The sequence below is a fragment of the Lathamus discolor genome, chromosome 6, assembly GCF_037157495.1.
Source record: "Lathamus discolor isolate bLatDis1 chromosome 6, bLatDis1.hap1, whole genome shotgun sequence".
NCBI classification, from domain to species: domain Eukaryota; kingdom Metazoa; phylum Chordata; class Aves; order Psittaciformes; family Psittacidae; genus Lathamus; species Lathamus discolor.
Genome location: NC_088889.1, coordinates 63,155,816 through 63,168,787, shown reverse-complemented (window position 1 = coordinate 63,168,787; position 12,972 = coordinate 63,155,816). Strand labels below are relative to the sequence as shown.

The window sequence follows — 12,972 nt, the reverse complement described above, 5'->3', positions numbered from 1 at the left end:
TTTAGAGTAAAGCAAACAGCAAAAGTAATGCAAGTTGGAACACACTGTTGCTATTGTTTACCTGTGCAAACTAAGTCGTAGTGCTGGGGGAAAGTTAAAATTTAAATATAGTAGGAGGTTAGGCTGTGTTACATCTGCATCAGGATCTGTCGGTGATCCTGATTATAGCCTTTCTCCATGTCAGGAGAAGACAGGGCATGACCCTTTCATGATCACTTTGCAGCCCAGTTTCTAAGGAAAGATATTTGAGCTTGTGCTGGCTGGAATCTGCAGTCTCTTGGCCAAGTCCTTGATCAGGACAATCAAGGGTCAGAACTGCAGGGATGTTCCAGGGTGCAGACCCCACAGTCTTTCATAATGTCTGTTACTAAAAACTGGATCTCTCCAGTGCTTCCCACTGAGCCTTCTGCCACTGAAAGGTGTCATCAACAGTGAACGCAAAAGGTGTTTGCTGGAATAGGGAATGCAACCAAAACCCCTTTTCTTGTGCTAGTCGCAGAAAAAAACTCCAGACTGCAGAGGACTTCAAACTGCAGGACTCCAAAGAGCAAGAACTGGGGGCAAAGGTGAACAGAGAAGCTGAACCTATTTCAGAAGGAATTCTGAATGTTTAAATAGTTTGTATTAAAAAAATAGAACAGTGAATCATCAGATGAATGGAGAATTTTATCAGTGTACCTAAATACTGGTTTTAAGCACGATATTTGACATGCATTTCATAATAGATTTTAAAATATATATTCAAGTTCCAGTTTACAGTTGCAACACTATAGAACAGTCAAAACTGAAAAATCAATGTACTTTAATAATACTGCTAATGTTTCATAGATTACTGAATGATGAATGTGTATGTTTGTTCCTTGATTGAGCTTCTTGTAAGTTCATCTAAATTGTCTGTTCTGTTTCATTTCCCTCCACCCTTATCCAGGACTTTCAGGAATATTTGATACCACCAGTATGCACAGTTCTGGAAGTAACACTAAGGAAACTTCTTCAGTTATGAATTTTCTCTCTGCTATTGAGTCTCGTACTGCTCAGGCAGTCTCTTCAGGATCTACCCTTTTACCGCAATTCAGGGCTCCTTCCTGGCAGACAGGTGAAAAATTTCTCTTGAAATAAAATTTGTCATTGTTACATTGAATGTTGAGGAGATTTTGAAGCAAAAATATCCTGACTTAACTGAAAAGGCTACATGTCTTCTACGTCTTTTCCATCTCAGTATTCAAATATCTCAGAATCAATGAAATTATATTAACAGAAGGATTCTATTAGACAAAGAATTACATGAGCAGATGTTCTAATTGTTTAGAAGGATTTTGGATGTATAGGATATTATTTTGTCAAAAGAGTCAAATATATTCTCCAATTTTGGGATTACTCTCGCTAACACCATAAGCACATTGGAGGGTGTACACCTGTACACCCGACCAGAACTTTCATTCTCAAAGTGTTCCTTGTCATAGTTGCTATTCTGTGATATTTGTACTAAAAGTCTGTGGATAACTTTAACCCCTTTGTAGACAGAAGTAATGAGCAAGATGTTCTCAAAAACAAGGTCTGAGATGCATGTTGCACAGAAATAGCTGATCTAATTTACAAATAAACAAACATGCCATCTTTCTTGGCAGGCTGACTGCCTTCTGCAAACCTCCCCATCTGTGAAGCCTTCTGTGCAAAGCAGGAAACAGTGCATATTTTGAGCTTGCTGTGGACAGCCACAGTAAGATAAGTGTTGCTACTGCATCTCTGGGTAGCTTCAAGGTATGGTTAATATTATGCAGTGATTGCACAGCTGTGCAGTGAATCAGATCTATTCACTTATCTGACAGAAAAGGTTTGGGTGGATTTTCCTTTGGTGGGATGGGTTTCCGTCATATCAGCAAGCTGATCTCTGTCCTGGTGCAGCCGTGTGATTGCTGCTTCTGATTTAGGGAGGAGGCATAAGGTAGGAAGAGGGAAGAGTTGAACAGTCCTTTTGGTGGCAGTTTGTACTTGATCTGTTCAGTGTAACATGCAGCTGCATTCTGTGAAGAGCTACTCAAAGGTGGGAAGAGAGAATGTGGCTTTTTATTCACCATGGCCAGAAACATATGTGTGGGAGCACGGATGAAGATGCACACTGTTAGTCTGTCAAAAAATCTTACTATAAATCAGTGGTATTTTAGAGTAGCGATGACCTATCCTCACAGCAGATTATCAGCTGGGAAGAAATCTTTTTTTCTCTTCGTCCTAGCATGTTTTCTCCATTGCAGCCTGCCTAACAGTGAATTGTGAAGAATGGGGAGACATGCTGTGGGTCGGGTTTGATGTTGATACCCGTGATTGAGAGACTTCTCAGTACTCAGTACTAAGAACTCATCAGTAAGCCCATTTTCAATATTACAGTTCTCTGAGCTTTCTGTTGTCCGTTAATACTTTTGTTGCTTTTCTGTATCCCTCAGTCTCCCGAAGTGTCTTTTGAGAGCTTTGTCTTCCACAGACTTTTTTGATGAGGAAAAGCAAGTGCTCTTTGCTCTTCAAGGCGACCTTTCTTTAGAAGGGCTTTTCACTTTGTTTTTATTCTCCAAACCCTGAAACTGCTGATTTTGGGGGGAAAAGAGGAGCAGCATGTTTGTTATATTGTCCTATCAAGTCTTCCTCTGGTATGTGGCATTTTTATCAGTGTTCTGATTTCTTAGAGTAGTGCGGCGGTGTCTGGGCACACAACTTACTACCTTTGCCATACCTTTTGTCTGCTCCTTTACACAAGTAAAATATAAACCCAGCAGTTCTGCTGTGATGATGCTTCTTTGACTGGCTCATGTCTGGTTCAAGAAATCACCTGCGTAGTAGGAAGGGCTTTAATTTATAGAAGGGAAAAATACAGGTTAGATGAGAAATTAACATCTGCAGTTACAACAGGTGTAAATTCTTCTCCTTCTTTGATGCTTCCGGATGCCCCTACTGCTGTGTTACTGGTAGGGATCAGTAAAAGAAAACCCAGTTGTACATGATGTTGAAGTTTTATAGAGCAGGGGGGAAAAAGGCGTTAAAACACTGCTTATGCTTTCTTACTCAGAAAGACTTTACTGTTAACTTAAGAAAAATACCTTGGTGTTCCCTCAGTCTCACATCTCTTCGTATCGGTTTGTCTTGAACAAAGACTTTCTTTTGCAGTTTCATCTGAAACTTTCAAAGCAATGTATGATTATGTTGCAATCAGTTTAAGAGGACTGAATACATTTTTTAATTAAAATTGATTTTTTTCCTGAAGTGTTTGTCTCAAACCCACCTTTTATTTACTGAGAGGTTTTTTATTTACTCTTAAATTATACAAAACTAAAAGCTGTTTTAAATGTCCAAGAAGAACTAAAAAAGGTCAAATTAAACCAGTAACTTTCACTTTTTTTTTTCTGATTTGCGTATCTTTTACAAGAAGTTTAAGTCTCCCTGACAATAAACTTGTCTTCTTCACTTCTGTTCATAGACTTTGGAAATAGCACACAAACTTTACCAGTACCTGCAAGTTACAGGGTGAAAAGCGCTGAACAGTATGGATCACTGCAAGGGAAAACTTGCAAGGGAATTTCTCACTCCTCACAATTGGAGTATTATGTGCTGTAGAGAAGTATTATTTAAGGCAGGATATCATACTAGTGTCCAGATACAAATAAGTAATACCTTTCAGTTGGATACTTGCTGTTGCACTGTGCAGATAGTTGCTGTCTTTGGATATTTTGGAAAGCGTACAAATCATATTTATTCTTTGTCTTGAAAGTCAAAGCCCTCTTTTAAGGAACACATTACAAAGTGTGTCTGTTAGCTATTTCACTGTAAGCTCCAAAATGTTTCCATAAAGCGATTTATGAAAGTATTGGTGAGGGTAGATGCAGGAGATGGAATTGTTCCTTTAACTGTGTATGTATTACAATCGGTGAGGTGTAATTTTGCCTTTTACTGTATATTAAAGGTGTACAGGGCTTTTTATCAGTTATCCTCTACTACTTTTTCTAAACTGACAGAAAAAGTAATAAAGAGCTTTCAGTTTCAAAGAAGAATTTATCTTGTACAATTTTTTTATCCACAGTTTTTATCATAAGGATATGGGGGTTTTTTTGCCCCCTTGCCAATTCACTGTAGGTACAGAATTTGGAATTCTTAGAAAACCCTGCACTTCCAGTTTGAGCCGCAGTAAGGGCCTCCCTTTTGTATGTTTTCATTGAAAAGGGGTGGTGGTTCTAATGAAGGTTACATTTGTAAATGCTGTAAAATCTTCCAATAAAATGAGTTCTAGAAATGCAGAGTGTTGCAACTTGTAAAGCTCCCTTATGCTCTTTTTCTTCTTGTTTTTTGTTTTTTTTTTCCAGGTATGCATTCCTCAACAGCCACAGAACTTTTTGTTACTGGAGCTTTGCCAACCTCTGGAACATTTCCACCGGCATCTGCTTTATCAGCATATCAGCATCCCAACACTTTCAGCAGTAGAAACTTTGCTACTACCCCTTCTCTTACTCTTCAAGATACTACTTTCAGTGCTACATCTAATGGTCTCTTAACTACCCATGATCCTTTATTGCAGATTAAAACATCACAAGGCACTGTTCCAACTGCTGTGACATTTGAGCGCCTAGGCAGTTCTGTTTTAAGTACCAGTATACCACCTCAGTCATCAACATATCGTTCTGCTCAAGAATCTGCACCCCATCTCTTGCAACCTCAATTTAGTTTGTTGCCTTCAACCCTTGGAGGAGCTCAGCAGGTTTCTCAGGCATACAGCACATCTGTCTTTACTGGTTCCACTGCTTCTATTGATCGAGCACTTCAGCGTGAATGTAGTGTTATTAAACACCATCAGCGGCCTTCAAGTACTCAGTCTGTTCAGCCTCAACTGACTGTTTCACAGCATTCCTTACACAGCTATTTAACAAGTACAGGTGGAGTTAATTTTCAGGATACATCTAGGCACTCAGCATTATCTTGCAGCCCAGTTGGAGATGTTACTCAGGTGAGCAATGGAGGACTACAGCAGAAGTCTTCTCAAGTCACAGTGGAACTTGCTCAGTCATACACATCTGCAGTTCCATCAGCTGGTTTTCCATCTGCTTCCACAACAAAAGTGAAAAACTGTTCCATGAAGCAGCCTCCAAGGTCAGCAAAGACCCCCAAACCTCAGAGTGTAGCTCCCACTGTGCAGACACAAAGCTATGCCAAAACTGCACAAAACCAGAGTTCTGTCATTACAGGCCAAGCACAAATCTATTCTACAGCACAGCTCCCAAGCCTCTTGTCGGTCAGCCAGTCCCAAAACTATGTTTCATCCCCAACTCAGAGTGTGCCACCTGTCAGTCACTCACAGGATTTCTCATCCAGCAAGGTTGAGAAGTTGCCCTCACTGTATAAAACACTGACTTTTTCTGGGCAATCACAAGCTATTACTTCTGATAGTCAAACTCTCAGTTACTCCTCAGAGGAACAGGTACTGACTTCAGTTCCAAATGAGAATTACTCTGGGCAAACGAGGGAACTTTCTTCAGTCAGCCAGTCTCAGAGCTACTCTTCTAGTCACACTCAGGGTTTATCTCCAGTTAGCCAATCCCAAGTTAGTTTTTCATCTCAATCACAAGTTTTATCAGCTGTTAGTCCTTCAGAAAGCTATTCTTCAGGGCAGTCTTTAACATTGACATCGCCTTCCCTTCCCTTTAATGCCTCTCCTCGGATACAAGCTCTTCCAGCCTCGAGTCCTAACCAGAGCTATATTTCTTTACATTCTTCTCAGAATTCTCAGTCACAGGAATCCTCCTCTCCACAGTCTCAGAAGTTTTTGCCATCTGTCCAGTCTCCTCCTTTTGCATCCCCAGCTCATTCACAGACACTGCAGAACAGCAGGCCTGCCTCAGAAACAAAGTCATATGTTAAAAGGAAGTCTGACTCTAATTTGTATGCCTCATCAAAACGAGAGGAGGAATTATCAATGCAGGATATGCAGGCATTGCAACAGCAAGCTACTCTTGAGTCTTCCACTCAAAGGCTAACTGATGAGGAAATCAACGCTCAGGATGCATCCTATAGGGTCTCAAAAACAGATGACAGATACTCTCAAAGTGTTATCAGAAGTAACTCTCGTCTTGAGGATCAAGTTGTGGGACTTACTCTTCAAGGAACAAAAAAAGATGAAAGAATGGTCAATTCTGTGGAACAGCTTTCCCAGCATATTGGCCATATCACTAGTCTAAGCCATGATATGAAAAAGACAGCTAATTTAATGCACACAACACAAGTAACTGTGAGCACTAAAGAACTAAACCAGCAACATTCTCTTATGCATAAGGTACATGAAAGTAAAGCTCAAGAACAGCAAGGCCAAGTTATCAGCACACCATCGCAGGTTCAGTCTCATGCTTTAAGACATGGTCATCAGCTGTGCTTGCCCAGTGCACAGGTACTACTGGAGTCAGCCTGTGACTTGCAGATTCTTCACCAGTCAATACTTCAGTCAGGTTTAGGACAAACAAAGGCATCACCACAAGTGCAAAGAATACAGAGTCCTCAACAGGTGCCACATCCATTCCTTCAGATGGATGGTCATATTATTCAAAGTAATGGGAGTCATTCGCAGCAGCAGCTTCATACTCAGAATTCAGAAGTCATGAAAATGGACATGTCTGAGCCCTCAAAGCCACTACAGCAGCATTTGACAACAAAAGATCATTTTACTCAGACAAATCAACATGATTCAAAAAACCAGTTTGTTTCTCTCAGTTCAATATGTTTCCCAGAATCTATACTTCTCAGTGATGAGAGGAATATATTATCCAATGTAGATGATATCTTAGCAGCAACAGCAGTAGCTTGTGGAGTAACACCATCTGACTTTGCCAAATCAAATTCTAATGAAGGGGAAATCCAGTCTGTTGAAAATAGCGAGGAGTCTAAACCACAGTTTCGATCAGTGGATGTAAGACATGTGTCTTCTGGTTTCAGTGCCTCATCTACAGCAGTTGGAAAGCCAACAAGCATTAGTAATATTTCTTTGAATGGAAGCCAAATTACTATAAATATTACACCGGTGTCAACAATACAGACAAAAACTGTGAACCTTGATCAGCAACACGTTGAAACTTCAGATCAAAATACAGCAACAAGAATGACCTCTCCCACGCTTGGCCCTGGTCAAGAAGAGCAAGAACAAGGGGGTGTTCCAGTTAAGAAACAATGTAGCATCAGTCATGAATCTGAAGAAGATAATGATGCTTCAGCTGATGGTACACTGAATGCAAGAGACACAGAATTTGTTTCAAGTGGTAGGAGCCTAAGTGGAGAAAGTGCTGCTTCAGAGAATGACTTTAATATGGGTGGTGATGATGGTACTGTGGCAGGTAACCAGTCAAAGGTTTCATTGCAGCCACTCTCTGTGCCCCAGAGTGGAGATGGAACCATTAATAGAACTGAAGAAGAATGCCAAGATCTATCTCAAGGGAACCTTCAAAAGAAGAAAAACAAAGGAAAAATCCAAACCAGAAATGCTGCAGAAGACGACAGTGCAATTCAGAAACAGCTAAAAAGAAGTGGACAGTGCAAACGTCAGAATTCAAGAGGAAGTGACTCATGTTTCACATACTCTTCTGCTGTTTCTGAAAGTTGTTATGATACCTATCAGCATCAGGAAAGAATGAGGCAAAAAATCAAAGAAGTTGAAGAAAAACAGCCTGAAGTCAAAACAGGATTTATCGCATCTTTTTTAGATTTCCTAAAATCTGGGCCGAGGCAGCAGTTTTCAGCTCCAGCCGTCCGAATGCCAAACAGGACGAGGCGACCTGTTAACCAGGTAGTTCGTGCCCCATGCCTTCAACCCTCTGCAAAGCCTCAGCCAGCAGCAGCAGCACCTGTAGCTGCTGAAGGTAGTGATGAAAGTCCAACCAAAAAAGCTGATGAAGAACTTAAGAAAAATTTAGAAGCGTTGGCTTCGTTTTCTTCTGATGAAGATGATTCTGTGGGGGGTAACCACGATCTTCAGAAGAGCATCTCTACTGCATTGTCAGCCCTGGATGATACATCTGATAGAAAGAACAAATCAGGTAAAACAAGTGCAGATGTTGAAGGAGATTTCTGTAGTTGATGCTGAAAAAATAAGGAATAATTTTAGCTATCTTCAGTTGAGGTAAAGGTTTTGATTGGGTTTGGTTTTAATCCCAGCCATAATTAAGAGTTATGTTCAAAAGGTGCATTGACTATGAACAAAACTAGTGTTTTATACAGTTAGAAAATCTGTAGGTAAACTTTTTAATGCTACTTAAGTAGGACTCTTCTAACACCAGAAAGTTATTTTATCCGAGAATTGGAATAATATGTCTGTTCTCTTCTTCTCTGGCTTAGAATGCTAAATATGATTTTCACCTGGAAACCTCAGCAAATCATCATGTCAGAGAAAATCTATTAAAAAAAAAAAAAAAAGTCTAGCAAGAGAGCATATTAAGAATTGCCATCAGCAGAAGTTAAGTTCTTCCTAGATAAATTTGTACTTCCGATAGAGTTGCACAGAGTATGTTTATGAAAGCAGGGTTTTTTTTTTTTTTCTCTTTTTAGATGAGAGGGGGAGATCTTTTTCTCTAGGGGTGACATGATTTACTGAAAAATACATAGCACAATTGAACTTAAATTGTAATAATCAGACTTAAAATACTGGGAAAAGATTGTGGAATACATGATATACTAAACAATACTACATCTTAATTATTGTTCTCTTCTGAGGATATTTCTATGAAGTTACGTTAAGTTCAAGCAGTTTGGAAAGGCAATTACAGAAGATGAGGTTCCTCATACGTCTTTCTATTGAATGCATATTTTAAACAAATAAGCAGTGACTTTTTTTTCCAGAAGGCCAAAATGTGGACAGTGCCGTCATGTGAGCCTCTTGCTGAAGTCTGTCAATTCTAATAAGCCATGTTCTGTGTACAGCTTCTGAAGGAAGTATTTCAAAGGGGTTTTGTTGATGGCCATTTCTACGAGTGTTTTATTTGCAGTATTTTTCTTTTACAATGTTATTATGACTTCTTTATTATTCATAAAGATTTAATATTTATACCACCAATATTTGAATTCACCTTCCTGTTTTGTTGTATACAAGACTGTACACTATACAAGGTGCTTGGTAATGACTTCTTTCTTACTTGCTGGGCTTTTGCAGGTTTTCTAGTAATGTTTCTGCCTTTTTTTTTTTCTTTACGCAAGTATGGAAAGACAAATACTAAGATGTAGTCTGTTGGTAGCATTAGGTAATATATGTCCATTTATCTGCTGTTTTGAAGACACTGTAATTACACTTGGGGAACTAATAATGCTGTGTCTAATTAAAGCTGTTATAGCTTTCACTGAAAAAAGACATACAACCTATTTGCAATAATGGTATAGGATATATGCAGAAGAATGTATTTCTTGGCTTAGCAATTTTGCTGAGTTGATTTAATTAATCTTCATGTATCTGGCATAACTTTTTTATTGGCACATTAATTTGATATTTAAATAATTTGGTTTGGATGACTTTTATTAAAATTCCACATTATCTTTTTTCTGTTTTTTTAAGTGATAAAGCCAGCAATTAACAGTGACTGTAATGAAACTGTACAATAACAGTTTGAAGCCAGTTTCCTAAGTGATATTAGTAGTTATGCTGTAGCCAATATGGCTTGATGTCTTTTAGATCAACAATTCAGTGTCAAAACTAATATGTATAGAAGAGTATAGAGTAATATCTAAAAAGGTTTCTTATTTTTTTCAGGTGGGAAAGATTAATAATTTTGAAAGGTGGGAGTTTCTTTTGGCTCTTTGGCATAGAGGAGGAGAATGTTCTTTCCCTTCTTTGTTGTGTATCATCAGTTCTCATTTTTCAAATCTGTTAATATTAAAAATTATTAGAATGTTGCCAAAGTTTTAATCTCAAACTTCCAGTTACAGTATCACAAAATCAAAAATGATAAATGTCCAAAAGTCAGACAGCAGGTGTTTTCGTATTTCATGTATATTTCTCTTTCCTTAATTAATTTTTAAAAAACTGCTTATCAGCAGATTGGAAACAAGATTTAGTGTTGTTAACCTTTACTGTTGTGTTTGCTTACTCGCACAAAGTACAATAATATTTCTTGTTGATCATGTCTGCAACTGTCAAATTGGTTTTGAAAGCTGTTTCTCTTTGTTATTTCTAGATGCTAACAGATGTAGCAGTTTAATATAAACAGAGATATACTAGCCACAATATTCTGGGTTTGGTTTAATTTTAGTTGTAGCCAAGATGATGCTTCTGTTTTAACTCTTAGAAGAGGTGTTTTTAATATGTGTTGTAACAGAAATGAAGAAAAATACTCTAGTTCCCATTTTTTGCCAATCCTTGATAATTTGTTTAACTAAAATTTCGATTTTTTTTGTCTTCAGAAGCTGAAAAAGTGTCAGTTGTTCCTGCTGCTGCCACCACCACTGCTGCTGTGATCAAGCAGGAACTGCAGACAACTGCTCCTGTGGTCAGTGCACAGGAGAAAACGAATCCAGCCGACCCCTTAAAAGTAGCCCAACAGGACGCTGTGACTTCAGACCAATTGGCAAAAACACAGGCAACTGTTGCAATAGAAGGATGTACTGATGAGGAGAATATGGACAGTGGAGGAGAGGGCATGTACAGAGAACGTGATGAATTTGTAGTGAAGATTGAAGATATAGAGACACTAAAGGTAACCTGAATACTTGCTGGGGAGAGGTGGGGGAAATCATGAGAAATCCTGTGTATGAATTTAGTTTCAACAAACTACCAAAAGGGGAAAGGCTGCAGATCAGTTTTCTGTTTCTATTCTAATATGCCCTGGTTGCTGCCAGGACATATTAGGTGTCTTTCATAAAGGTGTCTTTCTAGTGCAAGTTATTAATATGTTTTGTATGTACGCGACCTGTTTTATTCTACATGCATAATAAAGTAGATTTGTGTGCAGGTAACCTCTGTTAGGACTTGGAATTACCTTTTTATTATTGAAAGGCATATTTTTTTCACAGGCTATTGGCAACCTTTGATTTATTTATTGAGGTAGCAGTAGGTTTCTAAGTGTAAGCTGTTGAGGATGTTACTTTTGGACTTGTGCAGTAAAAGATCTTGGAATTGTCTTTTTTTTTTTTTTTCCTTTTTTTTTTTTGAAAGAGGTTCTGCTTGCTGTTCCAATAAGGAGTTGCTTCCATAAGCAACAGTACAGTTCTTCCCATGAATTTATGGGAACACTTCTTGTGTTCTTGATTCTTTGTTTGGTTTTGTTGCTTCTCCATGTTAAATTCTTCATGTTTACCTTTCATTTTGTTAGTATTGTAGCCAGCAATAGTCTTACCATTAATTTCTAATACTTCTGATTACTTGTCTATGTATTCATCCTCTTGAGCAGAAGTTTTAAATGAATTCACATGGCTTTGTTGCCTGCAATAAGTGATACCAGTTTTCAAGTGTTCCCTTGTCACTTACAAAAATGATTAAGGTATATTGTTATACGCAGTTCGCATTGTACTGTCTTGATGCAAATGGCACATAGTGACTATGGGTTTGGAATTTTGAATGACTTATTTTAATTTCATCCCCGTGTAACTTGCTCAAAAGTATAATGCATGACACATTTCAGGGAGAAAAATAAGAATTCTTTAGAATTCTTAAGAATTTCTTAGCAAATAATTTTATGTTCTTACAGGTTGCTTTGCAAACAGGAAAAGAGCCTCCAGCTATTTGGAAAGTACAGAAGGCTTTATTGCAAAAGTTTGTTCCTGAAGTCCGAGATAGTCAGAGAGAGTTTGCTGCTACTAACAGTGTGAGTCTTAAAAATTCCTTGTGAAACCTCATGGGAACTGATTTCCTTGATGAAAGTCTAGGAAACAGGATAAAATGTGATTCTGACATACGTTCTTAGGAAGCATCCTTGAAGGGGAGGAGGGGGAAAGGTTTCTTGATTTCCTCCTACTCTAAAATTCACTCTAATTATATGAATGGACAGAATTTTTGTTTTCCAGCGTGGGTTCTTTAGTATTGTTCAGACCGCATAAAGGAGCAGGTTTACATAACCAGAATAAAGTCAGTGGATGCAGGCTTGTGAACCGCAGTGGGAAGGATTCAGATAGGATACAGTTTCAACAGGCAGCTGTTTGCCATACAGATAATTCTTTAGGCATAACGCATGGGGAGAATTAAATAAATGGAAAAAATTAAGCCCAAAGTATGTCTTGCTTTATTTTCCTTATTTTCTTCCTTTAAATGTGGAAATCTATTGGAGAATTTCTCTTAAATTGTAAATGCTGTAGGATGGCTCATTCTTGTAAACAAGTTGTTTTTAAACTGACTTTGTCTTTAGTATTTGCATTTTTAATTGTTAAAACTGAACAATTTTACTTAACAAAAAAAACTTGTGGTTTTTTGGTTTTTTTTAGTATCTTGGGTATTTCGGGGATGCAAAAACAAAATATAAACGAGTGTATGTGAAGTTCATTGAAAACTCAAACAAAAAGGAGTATGTCAGAGTATGTTCAAAAAAACCACGGAGCAAATCTGTACAGTCAGCAAGGTATTTTATGTCTTTTTTTTTTTTGTCATTTTGCCATATTATTTTTATATTAAGAACACACCCATTTTAATAAATAAGACTGTAACTCAGGGTTATGTTAATTCAGCTTTAAGTTAGAAACTGAAAACTGTGTGTTTTGCTTTAAGAAATAAGATATAAATTACTGTCATATTAAGACCTTCCTACCTTGAATCTGTGGATTGCAATAAATTTTGGAGGTGTTGGGGCTCCTGATGCTATTTCTTTCTGACAGCTTTTGCCTCAGTATCAACATAGAAGCCTGCAGCTGTAATGATTTTAAATGTGTGGTGTTTTTTCCTATCCCACGGACTTTGCAAGTTAGTTACATTTTTCTGGATTGTTTTAATGATAATCCTGTACCGGTATACTACAAGTACTTCTCTCCTGGAAAGTTAATTTA

The 12,972-nt window shown here is 38.0% G+C and overlaps 1 protein-coding gene across 4 annotated transcripts in view; it reads left to right on the top strand.

Moving 5' to 3' along the window:
* QSER1 (glutamine and serine rich 1) overlaps positions 1-12,972 on the top strand; it is a 42,698-nt gene that overhangs the window by 17,093 nt on the left and 12,633 nt on the right. For 2 of the 4 annotated variants that reach the window (XR_010613552.1, XM_065683234.1), the window contains exons 3-7: positions 929-1,096; positions 4,347-8,054; positions 10,405-10,697; positions 11,688-11,804; positions 12,418-12,551. Coding sequence is in view for 3 of the 4 variants with exons in the window: in XM_065683234.1 (XP_065539306.1) it covers positions 929-1,096; positions 4,347-8,054; positions 10,405-10,697; positions 11,688-11,804; positions 12,418-12,551 (4,420 nt within the window). In the remaining variant the exon portion in view is untranslated. Of the gene's footprint in view, positions 1-928; positions 1,097-2,284; positions 2,362-4,346; positions 8,055-10,404; positions 10,698-11,687; positions 11,805-12,417; positions 12,552-12,972 lie in introns of those variants that run through there. The other 2 variants (XM_065683235.1, XM_065683233.1) reach the window with 2 other exon arrangements.